At 45.0% G+C, this 25,671-nt stretch overlaps 1 protein-coding gene across 3 annotated transcripts in view; it reads right to left on the bottom strand.

Annotated features, from left to right (window-relative positions):
- The window catches only part of fndc3ba (fibronectin type III domain containing 3Ba), a 240,241-nt gene that overhangs the window by 165,607 nt on the left and 48,963 nt on the right, over positions 1 to 25,671 (bottom strand). For all 3 annotated transcript variants that reach the window (XM_034159781.1, XM_034159779.1, XM_034159780.1), the window contains exon 2: positions 2,178 to 2,323. In XM_034159781.1, the coding sequence (XP_034015672.1) occupies positions 2,178 to 2,294 (117 nt within the window). In that variant the 5' untranslated portion in view covers positions 2,295 to 2,323. The remainder of the gene's footprint in view (positions 1 to 2,177; positions 2,324 to 25,671) is intronic.

Below are 25,671 nucleotides of genomic sequence, written 5' to 3' on the forward strand. Positions count from 1 at the left end.
GACTTTTTGTCCTTCGTTCAGCTATTGCCGTGTGTCACCATAAGGTGAAATTCCAAGATGTAATCCAAAAGTACAAAGCAATGCAAGCTGCATTTTCTCCGGACTGGAGGTGGGCCGAGCCAATCAGAGTGTGCCTTTTTATCATTACTAGTCAATAGGTGACACGAAAAGTAGAAACAGCATTTATATTTATATAATAATTCATAGAAATAATTTGCTATGTTAAAAATATTTCAGGGTTATTAGAAATAATTTGCTATGTTAAAAATATTTCAGGGTTATAAACATTATTTTTTTAAAATAGTAGAATGCTGGTCGCAATGGATATCATACATCCCTGTCTTGCTACTCGGAATGTAAGAATGAAGTAATGTTGTTTGAACCATCAGAAATCTAAAAAATGACGTGTGACGGGCATATATTTGTTTTTATTTCTTCAGTCAGCAGTTCCTTCATTCATTTATTTTCTGCCTGTTATCTGGGTTCCAGGTTGCTGTAGCAGTCAACCAAGCAGCTCATCCCACACTTCCCTATCCTTGGCCAAGTCCTGTAACTCTTCCCGGGACAGCTGGGACATATAATCCCTCCAGCGTTTCCTGAATCTTTCCCGGGGCATCCCCCCAGTTGGACGTACCTGGAAAGCCTTCCTACGGAGAAGATCACCAGATGCCCCAACCACTTCAACTGGATCCTTTTGATAGTTGAGTTTTTCACTGTCCCCAAGTGTAAGCAACAGGTGAGGATAGGAATATAAATCAACTGGTAAATTAAGAGTCTTGCGTATTGGCTCTGCTCTTTTTTTTAACCACAATGGCCCAGTACAGTGTCCATAGAACATCAGATACAGCCACAAGCCGTCTATCAATCCGATGTTGCAGCATATTTTTATTGTTATTTTGATGTGGCATTTGTTGTAAAAGTACCGTTTTTAAGTTTTGTTATTTAAGTTCAAATATAACATGTTGTTTTGCACAATTAATAGAAATTATGGGAAATTTTTCAGTCACAATTTGTCCGAAGCTCATTTTATCAATGTTGGCTTTTCCTGTCATCTGTCACCCATTCATATCTTCCATAGCTGAATTGATTATTTGATCATTTCTACAGCTTTATTCAGATTCACCTCAAAATGTAACTATATGTACTCTAGGCTGAGTCAAACCCTCACACTGAGTTTAATGAAAATAACTTCATTACTTTTGGAGTAATCCAACAAACAGTCAAGATGTCTGTAAAAAAAAAAAAAAAAAAACACCAGGAAACAATCACATAAGCAGATCTCTTTGTTTGTCCAAGATAGACTGAGATAAACAGGTATACGCAGGTAGCCAGACAGCAAAAACCAGCAGACAACACAAACAGAAATATGAAGAGAGACTCAACACAAACTTGTGCATCCACACATACGGAAAAGGGTAGAAATAAACAGTGCAAGACAGACCAAGATGTGAAAAAAATGCAAAGGCACTCAAACATATCCACAGTCAAATCTCTATAATCTTGGGTCCAGATCTCCATTTCCACAGTGGGAACCAAGTTTAAACTGCAGGGTGTTAGATCAGAAAGGGCTCTCTAAATGATGTTTGTCATAGCCAAACCCCTCCCTGTTACGTGTCGCAGCCGAAACAACCCCACCGTGCTTCCTCTTGGCTAAGAAAGGAGCCGGCTGGGGACAATTCGTAAACATCATCCTCATTCCGTGTCCAGCAAATATACACAATGCTGGAATTCATCTGCACCAGCAGAATTAGCTGTAGCTCAATTAATCGCCATTAATCAGTACTGATCGCTTCCTTTGGTCTGTGCGCAGCTCGGGTGGAGTTCTGCCCTTTGAAGGCTGGTGCTGAAGCATCGGATGAGATCAGTCAGCTCCAGCTAAAGTCTGGGATCTATCGATGGAGGCCGTTCAAAAAACGTCACTGAGACCGAATGACACGCTTCTGTATGTGTGTGTGTGAACACCTGTTTCATAATTGTTTTCTAAAAACAAAGTGGCAGTTGCTCATTACATGTTGCAACAACCGCTGAACATGTAACAACACAAAGAAGCATCTGTGTGAGTGAGTGTTTGTTGTGCGTGTGTACGTGTGAGCGTGCCCGCTGGTGGAAAACAAAAGGCACGCGAGTTTGGATTGTGCTAGAATACCTGCATGAAAAAGACATATATGCGTGTTTACCTGCTGAGCTGCGTCACCGTTAACCATGTGAGGCATGAGCGGCACCTCCCCGTTCAGGAGAGGAGGCGGAGCCAAGTCCAGTGGAATCTGGTCTGTCATCATCATTGTGACGTACATTCATGGAGAAATTCACTGAACTGTCCTACCTGTGAAAGCACAGAGGAGTGGAGGGATTAAAATGTGTACACAAAATATAGGGGTGCCAGTAAATCTGACCACGACTGCATATATATATATATATATATATATATATATAAAAATCCTGTTTTGGTGTATTTCACTCAAACAAGATAATTAACATCAGAAAACCAAACAACTCATTATATTCAGTGTCCTATACTGTTGAATCTATTTAAAAATAAAACAAATACATATTAAATTATTATTAAAAAATTAAATTGTAATAATTCTAATAATAATTTAATAATTTATTTAAAATGCATTTTTTTAAAGAGTTTAAAGTTGGCATATATTTTAATTTCAGAATATCCACAATAAAACCAGAGCAGATTATGCACAGTACCAGTGTATCAATGGGTGTTCATTGTCACGTAGTATATAATTTACTGATCAACAAAACAATTTTCTGCTTGAATGAGCATGAATTCCTTTTAGAACCATTATTAAATTGTTACCTTTGCACTCAGTTGGAGTCATTTTGCTTTCCAAACAATTATGCGCACGCGCGCACACACACACACACACACACACACACACACACACGTAATAACACATGAAGGAGAGAGAGAGAGAGAGATTTATATGTCAAGTGGGAGGGGGGGTGCAACAGTACACATACAAAAAACCCAGTTCAGTACATTTTCAATACAGCGCAAACAAGAAGCACAACATTAAACTGTGTATCACTAGTAAATAAAATGTCAAATGAGCTGACTATTCAAAATAAATTAAGAATTATGAAAATATTGATGCATTTCATTTTATTTTTGGTGCCATATGTCCAAAGAAATTGTCATAAACATGGAGAAATCAGAAATCAAACCTCAAGCTGTGAGGAATATGAATTTTGGTAACATGATTTCAGGTCCCGCCTCTAAAATGAATGGGAGAGAAATGTAATTTTTTATATAGTGTGAAATCAGTGGGTTGTTTTTTGTTTGTTTTTTTTTGTTTTTTTTTTGTGGACTGTGACAATGAATACATCAAAATGGTTAAAATCTCACTCACTCACTCACTCATCTTCAACCGCTTTTCCGGGTGTGTTTTGCAAAGATGTAGTCACATGACTAGTGTTGCTTATTAGGTGGACAGATTTTCCAAAGATAATATTTTGAGGAGGAAAGTGAGAGTTTTTTTTTATCGTGCATCTCGTACAAACAGCACAAGTGAAGCCCCGCACACGGTAAAACATGAATCTAACCACGGATTTTATCTTTTCCTTTCGTGTGACCAGGAGAAAATTCTTAACAAAGCGTGTTTCCTCTCCTGAAAGCACTGATCCGGCCATATTTGTGGTTTATCGCAGTCTATGTTGAGTTGTTTTTTTTTTGTATTTTACTTACTTGCACTGATCCCCGTCTTTTAGGTATGAAGCATTGTTGCCACTTTTCTTTATCGTGTTTTTAGTGTTGTCTGTGTGTGTGTGGAGAAAGCCGAGTCACTTCGCTGTAAAACTATATACCAATCTATCCTCGTGTACAAATAAAGTTACCTTGACCTTGGCTTCATATACTGTAGACACACAAACACATTCACATTTAAAGTTTCCGATTCACCAATGCTTCATCCAACCATTCAGATAAGTCGACAACATCAGTAACTTATTGATTACTGTGTTACTATCCAATTCAAAGCTGATTTGAAATTAATGCATTTATATTATTTGATTTGTTTAAAACTGATTCACCTCAGGTTTGACATCACTCAATATGCATCATATTTGTTTCTTTTTCAGTTCTGCTGCAGAAAAATAAAACTTTGCTGTACCAACGGCAGTCAGTCACAGACATACTGATATATGGAGGGAATGTTTTTGACAGCTGTCAGTGGTTAATTTTTAATGAAATGCTGTTGACTGGGTATAATTTAACTATGATCAGGTAGGTAACCCCCGGCCCCACCCAACATACATAATATAATTCACACTGTGAAAAACACATACTTGAAAGTCTTGGTTTGACAGCTTTTCTTTTTTTTACAAATTTGTCACAAGACCTAGTTTGCATCTGTGGGTGTGCAATAATGTAAAGCCTCCCGGCTCCAGTTGCTCTTTCAACAATATTGTTTACAGTTTAGAAAATTTTTCCATTTAAACCTCTGAAAAATATCCATTATCATAATGGTGTACCTGCTTCATCAATGACATCAACTGTGGTCATGTTAATAAAAAATAAAAAAGGAACAGGATTAAAGGCATAGCTGCATAATATGGAAAGAGATTAGAATGAAAGACTAATCCAAAACATTAACACAACAGTCTTCAATACAGGAGGGATTACACAGGATGTCCTGTTGGGCAGATTGTTGTAAAAGAGAAAAGACATATTGGATGAATGCTCTCTGTTTCATAGGTGAATAGAGGCGACTGCACCTGCTGTTGGCTTTGTCAATACTGCACAAAGGAAACAGCTTGTAAACAGACAAACACATAGCATGTCTTTTGAGGGCTTCTTAGGTCAATTGTCAGCGCTTTCTTTGCACAATAACCCAGGCAGCTAAATCTGAAGGCGCCTTATTTTCTTTCATAAGACAGGCAACAAAACAAAAAGGCTCCGCTGTGAAAAAAAAAAAAAAACTAAGTCCATCCATCATAATTGGAAAGCAACATGTCTTCAGCTAATCAGGATTTTCTTTTGCAAACTGTGTTTTGTGCACGCGGTATCTCGCCAGGGCTTTACCCAAACTCCTCACCAGGAATTCAACTGCACACATGCATGCGGTGAAACATGCACACAGTATAAACCCACAGAGATAAACATACGACTCGGCCAAATCTCTCATGCACGAAAAACCGCAGCCATACACACAGTTGTTCCTCAGAGAACACGTGCAGATACTGTATGTGCATACACTCTTCTACGCAACATGTTCTACAGGAGCAATTTAGTTTACGCGTGAACACAAACATATGTGCACAGATTCATTGCCAGAGAGTGATTAGAAACTGATGTCGGCTTTTTATTTCAGCTGGTGAGAGAAATCACTGCTAAAAAGCACACGTGTGCACATCAGGACTTAGTGTTAACCAAGAGTGTTAGAGCTTTTTGTTACATCAGTATGGTAGTGTCAATGTAATACCGTCCATGCTGTGCCAATTCTCCGGCTAATCTCATGCTCCATGGTCCCCTCACTCATCAACAGGACTCCGAGGAACTTGAACTCTTCACTTGGTGCAAGACTTCATTCTCTACATGGAGTAGGCAGTCCATAGGTTTCCTGCTGAGAACCCATGGCCTCAGATTAGAGGTGCTGATCCTCATCCCAGCCGCTTCACACTCGGCCCTGAACCGACCCAGTGAGCACTGGAGTTCACAGGCAGATGATGCCAACAGGACCACATCATCTGCAAAAAGCAGTGATGAGTCCCTCAGCCCACCAAACTGAAGACCCTCCTCCCCCCAACTGTGCCTCTATATCAACTATATCCTGTCCATGAATATCACAAACAGGATTTGGTGATAATCCAGTGGGGGCTGTATACAGCCTGGACGGTTCCCCATTTTCCTCTACTGAGGTGCCACACAGGCCTCCAGAAGCCCCTTGGTGCCAAACGAAAGTCCTTCTGCAATGGTTGCTCCAAACTCCTTCCACACCCGATGCTTTGCTTCCCCTTCAACAGAAGGTTCCACCCTTCGGGTCTATCAGTACCTTGCAACTGCAAGAGATAACATATTCCGGAAAGACTCCTTCCTCAGTTGTATTGCTTACCTGACCACTGATGTCCACCATGGTGTTCAAAGGTTATCGCCCCTTGAGCCACCTAAGACCTTCAGTCTACAGCTCCCTGCTGCAGCTTCAGCAATGAAAGCTTCGTACATTGCCCATTCTGGTTCAATAGCTATAAGAGTTAGTTGCTTGGCAATGCAGTGGCATCCAGAAGCCACCAAGATCCTGCAATTAGCAACAAGGCTTCACTAGGCCTAGTCATTCATTCATTTTCTAGTGCTTATCTGGGTCTGGGTCACAATGGCAGTAGACCAAGCAGCTCATCCCACATTTCCCTATCCCCGGCCACGTTCTATAAGTCTTCCCCTGCTGTTCCCAAGCCAACTGGAAAATATAACCCCACCAGCATGTCCTGCGTGTTCCCCGGGGCCTCCTCCCAGTTGGATGTGCCTGGAAAACCTCCATAGGCAGATGCCTAAGAGGCATCCTCACCAGATGCTAGAACAGAGCTCTTCAACTCATTCCAGAAAGGGTAGAGAGGGTGCAAGTTTTCTTTGCAACCACTCACTCCACCAGGTGATTTCACTGATTCACATCCCTTTGAGCAGATGGAATAAGTTAAACAGTGAAATCACCAGGTGGAATGGGTGGTTGCAAAGAACACCTGCATCCTCTCTGTTGTGTGGGCCGCCAGAAGAGGAGGTACTGCTGGCCCACCACCTGAGGGCGCCCTGCCTGAAGTGCGGGCTTCAGGCACGAGAGGGCGCTGCCGCCACGGACACAGCCGGGAGTGACAGCTGTTACTCATTACTTCCTGACAGCTGTCACTCATTCTTCAACATCTCACTCCATAAAACCCAGACGTCATCTCCACCTCATCGCAGAGATACCATACTTCATTGGAGGTAATATCCTCAGCCGTTTTACAATATTGTTGTATATTATGAGTGTTTGCAGGAGTACCGTTACCGCTGTCAGTGAAGCTGAGAGAGCGCTAGAAGGCACTCTTTTCCCCTGAGGAATCTACAGTACTCTGCAAGTTATAGAGTGAGAGGTGGAGGTGGCATTCCCACCGTTATTGTTACTGGGTGTGCACACACCTACTCTTGACTGTCTTTGTTCTTGCCAGCAGTACCAGATCCGACAGTCGGGGACGGTGATCACCTGGGAATTCGGGACTTGGCGGCTCCAGTATTCACCAGGTTCGGTGGTGGCGGAAATCGTGTGGTTCCGGCTCTTCTCAGGACAGACGTCTTCTATCCTCGAGCCTGCCCACACGTCACCTTTGTGATTTGACTGTAATTATATTCTGAGATTGTCTGTATTTCGTTGTGCACATTTCACAACATTAAATTGTTACTTTTTGGCTCATCTATTGACCGTTCATTTACGCCCCCTGTTGTGGGTCCGTGTCACTACACTTTCACAACACTCTCGGCCCTTTCTGGAATGAGTTGAAAAGCTCTGTCCTAGAAGCACATCAACTAGCTTCTTTCGATGCAAAGAAGCTCTACTCTGAGCCCGTCCTGGATAGATGACCTTCTCATCCTGTCCAGGAGTTTAAGCCCTACCAATACCCCAAAGGAATCTCATTCAAGCTGCTTGTATCCACAATCTTATTCCTTCAGTCATTACCCAACGTTCATGACCGTAGGTGAGGATAGGAGTGTAAATCGACTGGCAAACTGAGAGCCTCATCTACTGGCTCAGCTCCTTCACCACGACGGTCTAGTACAGTGTCTATAAAACATCAGACGCCACCCCAACCTGTCTATTGATATTCCAACTTACCCCATTCATGAACAAGAACCCAAGATACATCAACTCCTCTACTTGAGGAAATAATTTTCCCATGACCCAGAGAGGACAATCCACTGTTTTCTAACAGAGGACCATGGCCTCAGATTTGGAGCTGCTAATTCTCATCCCAGTCCCTTCACACTCATCTTGAAGCCACATTGGTGTTCACTGTCTGATGAAGCCAACAGAACCACAACATTCGCAAAAAGCAAAGTTGCAACTCTGAGGTCACCAAACTGGACACCCTCGGGTCCCCAGACTGCACCTGAAAGGCCTATCTGTCTTTGTATTATTTTCCATGTTAAAAGTTGCCATCGTGGCCCAAAGCATCACCATCAGGTACTTTATCTGGTGGTGACACAGTATGGATTAAATATAATGACTGTTGTGTGGGCCGCTGAAGAGGAGGTACTGCTGGCCCACCACCACAAGATGGCGCCCTGCTTGAAGTGCGGGCTTCAAGCACGAGAGGGCGTCGGAGCGACCAGGAGTGACAGCTGTCACCCATCATCCGTACCAGCTGTCACTCATCCACTACTCATCACCACCACCATAAAGGCCGGACTGCAACTCCACCTCCCCGCCGAGAAATCAGCTACCATTCAGGTAACTTCTCTGCTGAATCTTAATCGAGCATTAGTCTGATCTCTTTTGCAGCCGTTTTCCTGAGACGGATTCCTTGTCTGCTGTGTTGGCGTTTGGTGTGGACTGCGACGGCTTCGCCTCACACCCCAAACCAGATAAGTGGTTGTCTCAGGAGCTGCACGAGTGTGTGACTCGGAGGTGGAGGTTCTCCCTCCTAACTGAACACTGACTGTGGGATTATTGAGTGTGCGAACTCACACTCATCAGTACTGTTTCTGTTCTCTGCCAGCAGTACCGGGTCTGACTGCTGAAGACAATGGCCACCTGGGGCGCAGGGCTTGGCGGCTCCGGTGTTCTTCAAATCCGTTGGTGGTGGAAGATGTGTGGGATCCGGCTCTTCTCTCGCCAGACGTCTTCTATCTTCGAGCCTGCCCACACGTCACCTTGTGTATAATTGACATTCCACCAAATTGTTATTGTCTGTACTTCGTTGTGCGATTCACAACATTAATTGTTACTTTTGGCTTATCCATTGTCCGTTCATTAACGCCCCCTGTTGTGGGTCCGTGTCACGGACACTTTCACAACAGGATTTCTCGGCCAGCGTCATGGATCAAGGGGCGTCAACCATCGCTTGAACAGCCAATGGAAGAGCGAGGCGCACAGGCGCCAGCAGGAGGCGTGTTAGGTGAGCTGCAGCCACCTCTTAACCGCCTTTTACTGCTCGGTTGGACTTAGTTACCGAGCAGAGCATTATTTCTCAATCGAAGGATGGAGGCTCTCACTGCCCAGGTGGAAGCGCATGCTCAGGGCGCTGCTGCAGCACCTCCTCCTGCTGACCGTATATGCCAGAGACAGACATTCCACTGGTCGTTCAACGAACCCCCCCCACCTTCCCCTGAAGCATACATAAGCCCTCCGGAGCCATACAGAGGCTGTGTGGAGACGTGCGCGGACTTCTTAATGCAGTGCTCGCTCGTCTTTTCACAACGTCCCGTCATGTACGCTTCAGACACTAGCCGGGTGGCTTAAGTTATAAATTTGCCTCGAGGAGAGGCACGCGCCTGGGACTACGGCGCTCTGGGAGGCAGAATTCACGGCTCCTAACAATTTACTCTGAGTTGTGAGGGAGTTCCGACAGGTGTTCGACCACCCTCATAGAGGCGAGACCGCTTCAAGCGTGCTGCTGTCGATACGACAGGGGTGTCGAAGCGCAGCGAAAGTATGCAGTCGACTTCCGCATCGCGGCAGCGCGAGCCGGCTGGAATGCTGTTGCGCTCCGCGCCGCCTTTGTAAACGGACTGTCTCTGGTCCTTAAGGAGCAGCTGGTGGCGAAGGACGAGCCGCGGGATTTAGACGGGCTTATCGACCTGATTATACAGTTAGACAACCGATTAACAGAACACCGACGGGAGCGAGGCGAAGGGCATGGTCAGGCACAAGCTGTCCCTCTTCCTCCCGGTCCGAAAGGGAGCCGACTTCCCCACGCTCCACAGCCAGGGCTCTCCACGTGATGACAGCTCCCCCTGCTGACGTTGCTATGGAAACGAGCAGGGCCAAAAAGCGATCAGATCAGAGACAAAGGAGGCTGATCCGTGGAGGAGAGTGTTTTCTCTGCAGCTCAACCGAGCACACGCACAGAGAATGCCCCAAACGGTCAAACAGGAGCACTCGTCCTTAGAGACTGGGCTAAGGGTGGGTCACAACACCCACGCAGGGAGACCCCGACAATCTGCACGTATCCCAGTCACGATCCTGAGTGAGGATCTAACCCTTCACGCCTCAGCACTGGTGGACACGGGGTCAGAGGGGAATCTGCTGGATAGCAGATGGGCAAAGGAGGTTGGGCTCCCTCTAGTGGCCTTACCGTCACCATTGTCGGTGCGGGCACTAGATGGCACCCTTCTTCCACTAATCACACACCAGACACAGCCAGTGACATTGGTGGTGTCTGGGAATCACAGGGAGGAGATTGTGTTTTATGTAACACCTTCTACCTCCCGAGTGATTTTGGGTTTTCCATGGGTGTTAAAACACAATCCCGGATTGATTGGCCGTCTGGGGTTGTGGTTCAGTGGAGCGAAACCTGCCACCGGGAGTGTTTAGGATCCTCGGTTCCACCCGGTGTGACAGCTAAGGAGGAGGTTTTAGTCCCCCCCAATCTGGCGGCGGTGCCAGCCGAGTACCATGACCTGCTGACGTCTTCAGCAAGGATCTGGCACTCACGCTGCCCCCACACCGTCCGTACGATTGTGCCATTGATTTGATACCGGGCACTGAGTACCCGTCCAGCAAGCTGTACAACCTCTCATGTCCGGAACACGAATCAATGGAGACCTACATCCGGGACTCGTTAGCTGCCGGGTTGATTCCGGAACTCCACCTCCCCGATGGGTGCTGGTTTCTTTTTTGTGGGCAAGAAGGATGGCGGACCTCCGTCCATGCATTGATTACAGAGGGCTGAACGAGATCACGGTTCGCAACCGATACCCGTTACCTCTGTGGACTTCAGTGTTCACGCCCCTGCATGGAGCCCAAATTTTCACAAAATTGGATCTTAGGAATGCTTATCACCTGGTTCGGATCCGGGAGGGAGACGAGTGGAAGATGGCATTTAACACCCCGTTAGGTCACTTTGAGTACCTGGTCATGCCGTTCGGCCTCACCAATGCGCCCACGACGTTCCAGGCGTTGGTTAATGACGTCTTGCGGGACTTCCTGCATCGGTTTGTCTTCGTATATCTAGACGATATACTCATCTTTTCTCCGGATCCTGAGACCCATGTCAAGCATGTCCGTCAGGTCCTACAGCGGTTGTTGGAGAACCGGCTGTTTGTGAAGGGCGAGAAGTGCGAGTTCCACCGCACTTCTTTGTCCTTCCTGGGGTTCATGATCTCCTCTAACTCCGTCGCCCCTGATCCGGCCAAGGTTGCGGCGGTGAGAGATTGGCCCCAACCAACAAACCGTAGGAAACTACAACAGTTCCTCGGTTTTGCAAATTTCTACCGGAGGTTCATCAAGGGCTACAGTCAGGTAGTTAGCCCCCTGACAGCCCTGACCTCCACAAAAGTCCCCTTCACCTGGTCGGATCGGTGCGAAGCCGCGTTTAGGGAGTTGAAATGCCGGTTCTCGACTGCACCGGTTCTGGTGCAGCCCGATCCCAATCGCCAGTTCGTAGTTGAAGTGGACGCCTCTGACTCAGGGATAGGAGCCGTGCTATCCCAGAGCGGGGAGTCCGACAGGTTCTCCATCCATGTGCCTACTTTTCCCGCAGGTTGACCCCAGCTGAATGGAACTATGATGTCGGCAATAGGGAACTTCTTGCGGTGAAGGAGGCTCTTGAGGAGTGGAGACACCTGTTGGAGGGAGCATCGGTACCATTTACGGTTTTCACGGACCATCGGAACCTGGAGTAAATTCGGACCGCCAGGCGTCTGAACCCCAGGCAAGCCCGCTGGTCGCTGTTCTTCGGGCGTTTTGACTTCCGGATCACCTACCGCCCCGGGACAAAAAACCAACGATCTGACGCCCTGTCCCGGGTGCATGAAGAGGAGGTCAGGACCGAGCTGTCAGACCCCCCTGAAACCATCATCCCCGAGTCCACTGTCGTGGCCACCCTTACCTGGGACGTGGAGAAGACCATCCGGGAGGCCCTGACACGGAGCCCGGACCCGGGGACAGGTCCGAAGGACAAATTGTACGTCCCACCAGAGGCCAGGGCTGCGGTCCTTGACTTCTGTCATGGTTCCAAGCTCTCCTGTCATCCAGGGGTGTGAAGGACGGTGGCAGTGGTCCGGCAGCGCTTCTGGTGGGAGCCTATGGAAGCGACGTCCCGGAGTATGTCCAGGCCTGCACCACCTGTGCCAGGGGCAAAGCCGACACCACAAGGCCCAAGGCCTCCTCCAGCCTCTGCCCGTGCCTCATCGCCCTGGTCTCACATTGGCCTGGACTTTGTCACGGGCCTCCCGCCGTCCCAGGGCATGACTTCCATCCTCACGATAGTGGACCGGTTCTCCAAGGCGGCCCACTTGTGGCCCCTCCCAAAGCTCCCGACGGCCCAGGAGACTGCAGACCTCCTGGTTCCACCATGTCGTGCGTCTGCATGGGATTCCATCGGACATGTCTCGGATCGTGGTCCTCAGTTCTCCTCCCAGGTCTGGAGGAGTTTCTGCAGGGAACTGGGGGCCACGGTCAGTCTCTCGTCTGGGTACCACCCCCAGACGAACGGGCAGGCAGAGCGGACGAACCAGGAACTGGAGCAGGCCCTCCGCTACGTGACCTCCGCGCACCCGACGGCCTGGAGTGACCATCTGGCCTGGATCAAGTACGCTCATAATACCCAAGTGTCATCTGCCACCGGCCTCTCCCCGTTTGAGGTGTGTTTGGGGTACCAGCCCCCATTGTTTCCGCTAGTGGAGGGAGAGGTCGGGGTGCCCTCGGTCCAAGCCCATCTGAGGAAGTGCCGTCGGGTGTGGCGTACCGCCCGCTCTGCCCTGCTCAGAGCCCGGACGAGGGCTAAGGCCCATGCAGACCGCCGGCGTTCCCCGGCCCCTGCATACCAGCCCGGGCAGGAGGTCTGGCTATCCACAAAGGACATCCCCCTGCAGGTGGAATCCCAGAAGCTAAAGGACAGGTACATTGGACCATTTCCCATACTCAAAGTCCTCAGTCCGGCTGCAGTGAAGCTGAAGCTGCCAGCTTCACTGCGGATACACCCCGTTTTTCATGTGTCGAGACTCAAGCCCTGCCATACCTCACCACTGTGTGCCCTGGGACCAGTGCCGCCTCCTGCCCGGATCATCGACGGGGGAGCCCGTGTGGACAGTACGCCGGCTCCTGGACGTCCGTCGAAAGGGCCGGGGGTTCCAGTATCTGGTGGACTGGGAGGGGTATGGACCTGAAGAACGCTCCTGGGTGAAGAGGAGCTTCATCCTGGACCCGGCCCTCCTGGTTGACTTCTACACCCGTCACCCGGACAAGCCTGGTCAGGCACCAGGAGGCGCCCGTTGAGGGGGGGGGTCCTGTGTGTGGGCCGCTGAAGAGGAGGTACTGCTGGCCCACCACCACAAGATGGCGCCCCTGCTTGAAGTGCGGACTTCAAGCACGAGAGGGCGTCGGAGCAACCGGGAGTGACAGCTGTCACCCATCATCCGTACCAGCTGTCACTCATCCACTACTCATCACCACCACCATAAAGGTCGGACTGCAACTCCACCTCCCCGCCGAGAATCAGCTACCATTCAGGTAACTTCTCTGCTGAATCTTAATCGAGCATTAGTTTGATCTCTTTTGCAGCCGTTTTCCTGGGACGGATTCCTTGTCTGCTGTGTTGGCGTTTGGTGTGGACTGCGACGGCTTCGCCTCACACCCCAAACCACATAAGTGGTGTCCTCAGGAGCTGCACGAGTGTGTGATTCGGAGGTGGAGGTTCTCCCTCCTAACTGAACACTGACTGTGGGATTATTGAGTGTGCGAACTCACACTCATCAGTACTGTTTCTGTTCTCTGCCAGCAGTACCGGGTCTGACTGCTGAAGACAGTGGCCACCTGGGGCGCAGGGCTTGGCGGCTCCGGTGTTCTTCAGATCCGTTGGTGGTGGAAGCTGTGTGGGATCCGGCTCTTCTCTCGCCAGACATCTTCTATCTTCGAGCCTGCCCACACGTCACCTTGTGTATAATTGACATTCCACGATATTGTTATTGTCTGTACTTCGTTGTGCGATTCACAACATTAAATTGTTACTTTTTGGCTTATCCATTGTCCGTTCATTAACGCCCCCTGTTGTGGGTCCGTGTCACGACACTTTCACAACAATGACTAAATGATTGGATGCCTTCTTAAGAACGCTGTGTTATTGGAAGTGATGGCGTGTTCTGTCCTCCCTCTTGTTTGATCTCTATCACCAAACCCTCACTTCATTTAATTACTCCCTCTCTCTTCCTCCCTCCTTTCTGCTTTGTCTCGCTCTTCTTTTTCTTGGCAGAGTTTAGAGCGCTTTTACCATCTGTCTGTGATGTGTGTTGGACGCTCTATGTGCTCGTTTGTGTGTAGAAGGCAGAATGGCCAGGCTGAGCTGGTGGGAATGTTGGCCTGTATTATTCAGAACCCAAAATTTAAGGGGCTGCCAAATTTATGTTGTTACTGCCGGAAATTATGTTGACCTTATCACTAAGTGACTGGATACATTAATCTCATGCATGTACCTGTAAATATTTTTTGCCACCAGAATGATGTATCAGTGGCCTTGCATGCCCTCCCCCTGGTGACCCTTAACTGGAATAAGGGACCTCTGCTATGTCAGTTGCTTGTGTGTACATATCGTATCAACCAATCTACACAGAAGTGCCAACATTTTAGAAACATGTCAGTAGACATATATCAGCATTGGTGCGAAAACAGGGGAATGCCCAGTTTAACAAATGATTTGGCATCAATACAAACACTAATTTGCCAATTACAGTCCATTTTACTGGGACTCTGCTCTTCACATCTGGCCTTTTCAAGCCATCGGTCATTGTGATTTCTTCTTAATTGATAATTCCTGGCTGTGCCTGTGTTTTATTTTATTGTTTGCCAAAGCAGATGGTCACTTCACTGAGTCTGGTTCACTAGAGGTTTCTTCCTATAGGAAGAAATGGTGTCCACCATGGTGTTCAAAGGTTACTGCCCCTTGAGCCACCTAACACCTAACACAAATGAGAGCATTTTTCATTACCACTGCTGCCAATGTGAATGCCCATGAGGTGGGTAAGGTTAGCGCTTTGGGGCGATGCATGTTGTGTTTTGTATTAACACATCAAACTGAATTTCTCAGTGACGAGTGCTAATTCCTCACCAAACCCAAGAGGAGATGCCCACCGGTGGAAGGACCATGTGTAGTCTTGGGTGCCATTGAACATTACACATGATCAAGCAAGCAGGTGCCTCGTTGATTACCACCCAACATGTGGACCAATTGCTAAGGGGTGCCCACATAACAAAGAAAAAGGGGAGATTATTTTTGAGACATAAGGATGGACCACAGGTCTGCCTGGATGGATTTCCCATTTGGCAACACCAGCATATGCTTCAAACCCTGACCTGATAGACTCCAGCCTAAAAAAATGTCATATTTAAATAAACATTACCCCCACACACTGTCAGCAACTCCAAATTATTAGAGTCATAAAGTCAGTGTTTATTTATTACAGGACTGTTTCACTACAATGCATTGGTGTGTCTGTTTTATGGATATTGGATGAATACCAGTAACAAGAGAGATCGTATCCGTATCACCCACCCCTGACATTCAGACGCAGCTGTGTTATTGTGCGTCTTGTCTTTCCACTGGCTGTCTTCTATCAATGACAAGGTCTGTGAAAAGGTCACAGGATCACCTAGTTGTGAAGCGCTTCTCTCATTCCATCCCTCCTTTCAATCTGTCTCTCGATTTTGAACTTCTCCATCTGAGCCCCATTCCCAGCTCAGCCTGGCCATCCTGCGTTCTACACACAAATGCGCACATAGCGCGTCCAGGACACATCACAGACAGATGGTAACACCACTCTCAGCTATGCCAGGAAAAAGAGAAGAGCGAGACAGAAGAGGAAGTAGGGAGGAAGAGAGAGGGAGTAATTAAATGAAGTGAGGGTTTTGGTGATAGAGAGCAAACAAGGGGGAGGACAGAACGCGTCATTAGTTCTGTTCTTAAGAAGGCATTCATTCACTTCGTCATTATGTTTTATCCATATTGTGTCATCATTAGACCCCATTTCAAGAGCCCACAATGTGAGCTGTTTCTACATGTGTGAGGCATTCTTCTGTTGGTTATGATGACAGGCAGGAAGCCTCATCCTCATACAGGAAGCTGGAAAATCCAGTATATGGGAATAAGCAACACTATAAACAACTTCAAGATCACTCGTTAAGTTTAATGTATGCTTAAGCATTAAATGCTGCCAGCATCCAATGTTAAGTTTCATAGTGTTCATTTCGTTGCTCAGGCAGCTCTCTAGAACATTTTTTTAGAACATTTACATTTTTTATTTTAAGGTATGGAGGCAAAGTCTCTGATTTCTGCCGATGAAGACTTGGATCTGCCCCTATGCTGGTCACTGTTACATGGACTGGGTGTTTGGAAAAGTTGTGGAGTCCACTGAATAACTCTGCAGATGATGTTGTGACTTTGGAGGTTCAATGGCTGTCCTTGTTGGACTTTTCAAATAGCTGAGTCAAGACTTGTAAGCGTCCCAGTGGATCAAGACCCACAAATAGGGCAGTGTAATATGTCCAAAATCTCATATCCCAATAACAGTATACAGTACGAGGTCTATTAGAAAGTATCCGACCTTATTATTTTTTTCAAAAACCATATGGATTTGAATCACGTGTGATTGCGTCAGACAAGCTTGAACCCTCGTGCGCATGCGTGAGTTTTTCCACGCCTGTCGGTTGCGTCATTCGCCTGTGAGCAGGCTTTGAGTGAGGAGTGGACCAGCCCCTAGGCGGATTTTCAGTGTCAGGAAATGGCGGAATGATCTGGGCTTTTTTTCCATCAGAATTTTTTCAGAAACTGTTAGAGACTGGCAGCTGGAAACCATTCGAAAAATGTATCTGGCTTTCGGTGAAAATTTTACGGGCTTCACAGAGAATAAGGACTGTTACTACAGCTTTAAGGACAGCTTTAAGGACGCTCGGCGCGCCGTGCTCCGTGCCGCCATCGAGAGCCACAAACCACCGGATCATTTCTAAACGGATGGCTCTGTGGAGCCGGGACCGTCGTGTGCACTTTCTCTGGTTATCACAAGAGCTGGACATCAACCATTTTCCGGCAGATTTCACAATTAACAAGAGATTTTGTCATGGAAAGCCGAGCAGAGGCTTTGCGCGTCACGATGGATTCGCTACTGGATTCCTCTGCACGTCTGTCTCAATGTGCTGATGTCCAATGTGCTGATGTCCACGTCTTTTCACAATTCCTGTGCTAGTCAGATGGCGTCCCGGATAAAACACAGCGTCCAGTTTGGAAATAAACGGCACATTCCACTGTTACAGGAGTTTTTGTCATGGAAAGAGGAGCGGAGGCTTTTATTCTCTGTGAAGCCCGTAAAATTTTCACTGAAAGCCAGATAAATTTTTCGAATGGTTTCCAGCTGCCAGTCTCTAACAGTTTCTGAAAAAATTCTGATGGAAAAAAAGCCCAAATCATTCCGCCATTTCCTGACAATGAAAATCCGCCGAGGGGGTGGACCACTCCTCACTCAAAGCCTGCTCACAGGCGAATGACGCAACCAACAGGCGTGGAAAGACTCACGCATGCGCACGAGGGTTCAAGCTTGTCTGACGCAATCACACGTGATTCAAATCCATATGTTTTTTGAAAAAAATAATAAGGTCGGATACTTTTCTAATAGACCTCGAATATCATGATATGGAAGCCACATGGAAAGGCCCATTTTTGATTACATTTTAAATTACATATTCAAAAATAAAAATACATTCACTCATATTTCATTTTTTTATCTTGTTATTTAGAAATATTTAATTAAGCACATAAAAATACTCATTCACTTTTGAAACAATTTTTTTAATTGGCATTTTAACAGTGGATTTAGTAAAAATATACGTTCGGTTTTCAATATCATTGAGCGTAAAAACATTTAAATATAAATACAATTAAGATGGGATTTAAACAGTTAAAAGTGGGTGGGGACAGTTTTCAGTGAAATAAACTGTTTATTTCCTAAAATTTCACAGCAGTTACCAACACAGCCAACTCTGTAAACCATATGGAAAGCTTTTTGTTGTTGTTTGTTTCTTTTTTAAACCAACCAAAGTTTCTGCTTCAACTTCTGTGATGTGTGACACAGCGGCACTGAAATTCCATATGGATGGGAGTCAAGTACAGTGACACGGAGAGAGTGCTGATGAACTTGCACTGGAATTATTACACAGAGCAAAATGAGAGTGCTTTTCAAAATGGAATGCAACACCACAAAGTAAAGTATGCAAATAATGAATATTTTAATGCAATTTTAAGAATATTTGCATGAGTTGAAAGATGGGCCATTCCATTCAACAAAGTGAATAATAATATTCTTTCCATTGCACAAATGGAACGCATTCATTATTTGTTTTATATGACACCTAAATAAATCTGCATCATTTGATATTTTACTTAAAACTGTACAGGTGTTTTTTTCTCAGAGCAGGAATCGGAGAACAGCAGGACACAGATGCAGTTGCCTCTGTCCTGCAGGCTCAATGAGACAAACCACTGAGTTTAGCGACTGCCACAGAGGAGCACAGCGGTGTGTATGGAATCCCACGTCTGCTTTCCTCAATTGAGCAAAAAAACAATAATAGGAACTTGTCCAATTCTTCATCTGACAGGGCTTCTGCAACAGCTAAAGAGGTTCCTGTGAACGCGGGGACTACTGGATTTAGCTTCCTCATATGATTTTTACAAAAATCAAATGGAGGTGTCCAGTAGAGCAAAACATATAGGACAAAATTGCAGAGTAAATAGAACCAAAATAAATGGTACATGAGGTCACTCATACAATGGGACAACTAATAAATGTCACATGACATATAACATACCAATCAAATGACAAGGATCTATTCAGATGTCATAAAAAGCATAATACAAAACAATAGGTGTTTTTATTGTCAGATTGCAGATCCCTACAGAAAACCTGTGTTAGCCTACATTTTTCCACACCAAATTGATCAGGAACCACATGGGAATTAATAAAGAATCTGACTGATAAGCTTAAGTAATAACTGCATTGTTATGATTAAAATCATTATCAAGTTCTATTCCTACTTATGGATTCATCACAGCACCTGTCATGTATTTAAGGGGCCTGACTGAAAAAAACAGAGCTTTCTTGCATTTAAGAGCAGTGGAAGGAAAAAAATCTAAAGAATTATGCCAAGGCTTCTGCAACAACATTTTGACTCTCTAAAAATCACACTCCCTCTTAGAAACCACCTTCAAAAGATTCATGGTACCACAAGCAACTCTACAATCTACTATTCAAACAAGAAGCTTGGGATACATCTGTGATGAAGGACAACACAGATTAATTAAAACTCAGGAAACTCGGGAAAACAGAAACTCTGGATTACAATAAAGGAACTGATGGAGTTGGAGGCACAAAATGTGACACTGACCACCTTTAGAGAGCATCACCATGACTGTCAACCAAAAAGGAAGCAATTAATCCACAATTAACATTTAAAAAATACTTGGTCTTTCTACTATTAGTACTAAGTAAATCACAAATCCTGAAGCAGATGAAAGAATAACATGCTTCTAAAAAGATCACAGCTACCTTAAACAAGAAGTTCAGCTTATAAGAGGATCCGGTAGATAGATACATGGGCTATGATACAATTCAGTACGTATTTCATAAAAGATGGAGAAATATCAAGTATTTTTGATACTTTTATGACACTGAGGAAAAATGGAAGGAAAATATCATTTCATCACAAGAAATGGCCTACAGATGTTGTGGATACCTTAGGTGGCGCTGAGCCGTGATTACCTTGTGCCTCGAAAATGTGTTTAATCTTCTTGTCTTTGCCTTGTAGCATGTTCTTGGTAGCACTGACTTTACTAGCATCCACAGGCTCACTTGATCAGGTGAGCGATAAGATTTGGCGTGCACCTGCTGTACTTAATTGCCATTCTACACAGCATGGAAACAGCCAGAGTTCTGACAGCCAGACATTTGTTAGTAGTCTTGTGAGAGTCTTGCACTTATCTTTGAAATTTTATGAGTTTGGAGTCACAATATAGCAGCAAACAGTCAACCACTTCTTAACTTAAAAAACAGGCCATAGACCAGTTCATAGCACATTTACATCAATCCAGAGCATGATGTATCAATGTAGAGACATCTTTGACTTTAAAACCAATTTCTTTGAATTGTCAAATCCATGCTTTTTATGTAATTTATTGTTATTGGCCATGTCTACATTTTAGCCTTTTATGGAAAAAGTTGCGTAAAAATTGTAGTCTAACAGAAGAAAATAATGTCAATGTATTTCACTTATTTTGTGAAGATATTGCCTGTAGAGCAAACTGTAGACATAAAACGTGTAGGGAAACTATAGATGCACTTTATTCTTTGCATCTGTTTTCTATAATGTGTTGCATGCTTCAACATTTTGAGCACACACATATCTGGAAACTCTGTGCACCAATAAATGAAACATATCCTTTGTATTACAGTAGAATCACTGCCAGACGGATGATGCCGTTGACAGCTTCAGACATCAACATAGACATACAGAAACACAAAACCTGTGCACGCACAGAGGTTTCCGTTCCCGGGGAATATGGGAGGAATATGGTGTCAATTCCAAGCACGGATAAAATGCAAAGTTGAAAAATTCCATATTGGATCCAGAACACAATCATCCACTTGTCCTGGCGCAGGCAGACTTTAGACAGAAAGGCCTGTGTAAGCCTCTTACACAAAGATACATAGAGTAACAACACAAACAGATGTAACACACACACATAGAAGCCCCACATACTCAGCTGTGACCTCATAACACAACAGTCATTACTCAGAAATGTTCACATCCACCCGGTGAATCCAGTCTGTCCATCCTGATGAAGCATAACCAATATTCACAACCACTTAGCAGACTTTCTGACTTGCTTCCAGTCGGCGACTTCAGACCACAGAAACACAAACACGTTTGTGTGACCAACACTGCTCTGATGCAGCACGGCCTTGGACACTAGTCTTTTAAATATGATGCACAGACACAGACATAGAACTTGCATCTTGAAGGAACGTCAGCTAAAAAAATTATGGCCATGTGGCACATTTCCCTGACTATGATCCAGCACACAGATGTCATGGTGCTGAGGACACCCTCAGCTGGTTAAAGACCTGGGGGCACCCACTCATCACCTGCCTGTGACAAAAAAGTGGCTACATTCATGAAGTCGATGGGCCGATGATGTGCCTCCACAGGTGCCAATCGGGACCCAGGGTGCTTCTGTAGTGTGGTGGATGCAGCTACACATGCCCTCAGATCTGACATGGGACACAACAATATTGTCAAAAATGAATGACTGGAAATCTTAGGTCCGCCAATGGATTGGCCGCCTGTCCAGGGTGTACCCCTCCTCTTGTCCAATGACTGCTGCGATAGGCTCCAGCCATCCGTGACCCTGCAGTAGAATAACTGGGTTTAAAAAATGAATGAATTAACAAAAATTTTAGGTTCCCCTGTGATATATATTGTGATAGTCAAATCAAGGCTGCGAGCATGCACTGGTGCTGCGCTTCGCCGCATCCACAACATGGCAATCACCAAGGCAGACGTCCATCCCCAGTCCCCACATCTCTAAAATAGCCATCTACTTGCCCCACGCAGGTGAGCGTCCACCTTGGCCTTCTCCAACTACTGGGGTCCTCAATACTCAAACACCTGCGCGCTGGATCATGCACCACATGGTCAAAATGTCAAAGATGGCATACACACAATGCAAGTGATAATTCTTATTCTTAATTAGACATTTGGGACAATGGAGGCTTGCACAATAATACAACCCCTGGCAAAAATTATGGAATCACCGGCCTCGGAGGATGTTCATTCAGTTGTTTAATTTTGTAGAAAAAAAGCAGATCACAGATATGACACAAAACTAAAGTCATTTCAAATGGCAACTTTCTGGCTTTAAGAAACACTATAAGAAATCAAGAAAAAAAGATTGTGGCAGTCAGTAACGGTTACTTTTTTAGACCAAGCAGAGGAAAAAAATATGGAATCACTCAATTCTGAGGAAAAAATTATGGAATCACCCTGTAAATTTTCATCCCCAAAACTAACACCTGCATCATATCAGATAAAGGAAATGGGATTTTACATACAGAAAAGCTAAATGAAAGGTATCATTAACACCTAAACAGAAAAAAACAAGGTTACAATGGGCTAAGGAAAAGCAATTGTGGACTGTGGATGACTGGATGAAAGTCATATTCAGTGATGAATCTCGAATCTGCATTGGGCAAGGTGATGATGCTGGAACTTTTGTTTGGTGCCTTTCCAATGAGATTTATAAATATGACTGCCTGAAGAGAACATGTAAATTTCCACAGTCATTGATGATATGGGGCTGCATGTCAGGTAAAGGCACTGGGGAGATGGCTGTCATTACATCATCAATAAATGCACAAGTTTATGTTGATATTTTGGACAATTGAAAGGATGTTTGGGGATGATGAAATCATTTTTCAAGATGATAATGCATCTTGCCATAGAGCAAAAACTGCAAAAATATTCCTTGCAAAAAGACACATAGGGTCAATGTCATGGCATAGGGTCAATGTCAATGAGCAGATCTGATTTGATGCAGGTGTTAATTTGGGGGATGAAAATTTACAGGGTGATTCCATAATTTTTTCCTCAGAATTGAGTGATTCCATATTTTTTTCCTCTGCTTGGTCTAAAAAGTAACCGTTACTGACTGCCACAATCTTTTTTTCTTGATTTCTTATAGTGTTTCTTAAAGCCAGAAAGTTGCCATTTGAAATGACTTTAGTTTTGTGTCATGTCTGTGATCTGCCTTTTTTCAACAAAATTAAACAACTGAATGAACATCCTCTGAGGCCGGTGATTCCATAATTTTTGCCAGGGGTTGTATATACACAAACACACACAATACAATCCACTGCACAATCCTTCCACAATTTATATGTGCGAGAGAAAAGTTTGCAACTCAAATTCTACACATTTACATGTTAAAAACAATCTTGTCAGTTGCTTGTTGACTTTATTCAGCCAGTAATGCAGCTACATAGCCCCAGGCACCCAACTTATTAATTTAGCAATCACTCCTGTTAACTCCACACTACACTGCTGTCACATGGAAAATACCTGTTACACAACAACTTTCTTTTTCTCTAATATTTCAGGTGGAATGACTGATGACACATACATGATTTCTGTGACAAAACCTGGACCTTAGTATCATTATAAAAGTGAATTAGTTATCATTTGGAATCTATTTCCTGTTGCCAGGAAGATGATTATTAATTAATCCGATTTTAATGGCAGTCAGTGGAAATACTGCATGTGATAAGAGGCAGAAACCGTTCTGTTTCAACAGTGATCCAGAGCCTGATGTGGATCCATCTTTACATGTCACTTGTATCTGTTTTGAATATTTTCATCAGGAACTTCAAATGTAACCCACAAAATAAATAAATGATCGAGTGGCACCAAGCTGTGCTCACGTCATAGTGGTCTTGTGCTCTGTGCACCGCATTTGTCCATGAAGATTAACTGCCACCCAGAGCTGTCGGTGGCACCATGCAGCATTTCTCCTGCCTTATTTCCACAAACAAACATTGCTAGAATTAGCCTTAGCTTGATGTCAGCCACATTTGAAAGCGGACATTTCCTGAAGCATCTTTGTTGTCTTTACTTTGGACCCAATGGGAAACTAATTTGTTGTTGCACAGTAGACATGGGCCGATAACCGGTGTCACGGTATACCGCGGTATGAAAAAGCCACGGTATCAAAACCACTAAAATCGGCTGTTATACCGTCCCTATGGTATGAGCGGGTTATCAGAATTCTTGACAGGCAGAACAGAGGCGGCCGCTGCCGCACTTCCCCCCGGCGCGCACCTCTGTCTCTGTTTACAAACAGGCAGCTAACGTTAGCTAGCTCTGCATCATGGCTGAAGGAGGCGAAGCCTGCACTGAACTTTTCCCTCCGTCTAAAAGGACTAAGTCGGCTTTTTCGTTTTATTTTCCGTGGAATAGCCCTTCAAACCAAAAACAGTGACAACAAAGCACCGTAGCTATGGCCTGTGTTGGATGCGGAGCGATTCAAGATACCCGCAAAGGATTACATGGAAGGAGTAAACTTTATCCCATCCTTGAAACCACTGAGAAGTACAAGCGGTGGACTTGAGTCGTGCTTGTGCTCAACCAAATTTCTCCCACAAGCATGTCAAGAAGGACAAATACATCTATTCCAAGCACACTGTTGGTGAAGCTGAGCCAAGTATTGAGCATCCGGAGTTCCAGACGTTATTCCAGCCACATTTCTCCCGAAGCAAGTAAGTCACGTTTCCCACGGGGCAGATGCTACATGTCTAAAAGAGAGACGATGATTTTGGTATTTTCTCTAAAGTTATCAGTGGTATTGTGCTCGTAGCGGTAAACATCGGGTCAATTAGTGTGCCTGAATCACGCGCGCTGCATATGCAAATAGCCATAATGTTGTTAAAGCACATTTTAAAGCTATACATAATACCGTGAAACCGCTGTATTTTTGCTTCAGTGTCATATGACAAACTGTACATAAATAAAATAATAAATAAAAACAGAGATGACTCGAACGATTGGCGCTTAGCTTCAAATATAATTGGAAATCAAAGAAAATGCACCGAAATTCCTTGGTCTTACTGAATGCTTACTTTTTTATGCTTGTAGCTGTAAAGATAAATTACCTGTCACATTTTTGTCAAGCACACATGCAGGCATGCCACTCTGCAGATCTAGGTTTGGATCCTGCTCATGCAACCTGTCTGTCTCCTTGAAGTGAATTGTCTCATTCCACCTCCATCTGTAAATGAGTACTGGTCTTAGCTGAGGAAGGAACCTGTGTCTGACTGTTGTAGACTAATATCCACTTCATGCTACGAAATCCGGCCGTAGGGCTGATATAGTGGTTACGCATGCAGACACTGCAGTGAACAGAGGGACACAGCATGTCAACGGATCACATCTCACTGAAACCTGAGAAATGATACTGCGTGGAAAACAATTGTGGCAGAAGAGGCTTGACCTTGGGCCTTTGGTTGTGATGAGAACACAAACACCAAGAGGATCCTGTGCGAAAGCAAACATGCACTAATGTAGAGAAAGACTAAACCTTTTAAATCCCTGCAGCGACTTTTAGAAGATCTTAAAGTTGGGTCTGATTTTGATTTGGTTCCTACCACAAAACAGCTCTGCAACCAAGGTAGTACTTTTCAATGGGCTGCAAAATACTGGGGTGGAACTTGAAGCACTTAGCTTTGCAGACTGGTTGTACACAATCTTTGTGAGAATGTTTGACAATCGCCATTTTGAAATAAGGTAGCAGCAGAAGCAGCAGCAGAATAATGTGCTAAAACTAAATATTTCTGACCAAGCTCCAATGTTCTCTGTATGATGCATGCTGTCTTAACTTATGATAATGGTGAACCAGTCCCCCCCCATGACCCTTAATTGGAGTAAGCAGTTGAAGATAAGTGAG

The sequence above is a fragment of the Thalassophryne amazonica genome, chromosome 19 (genome assembly GCF_902500255.1).
Source record: "Thalassophryne amazonica chromosome 19, fThaAma1.1, whole genome shotgun sequence".
In the NCBI taxonomy this organism is placed as follows: Eukaryota; Metazoa; Chordata; class Actinopteri; order Batrachoidiformes; family Batrachoididae; genus Thalassophryne; species Thalassophryne amazonica.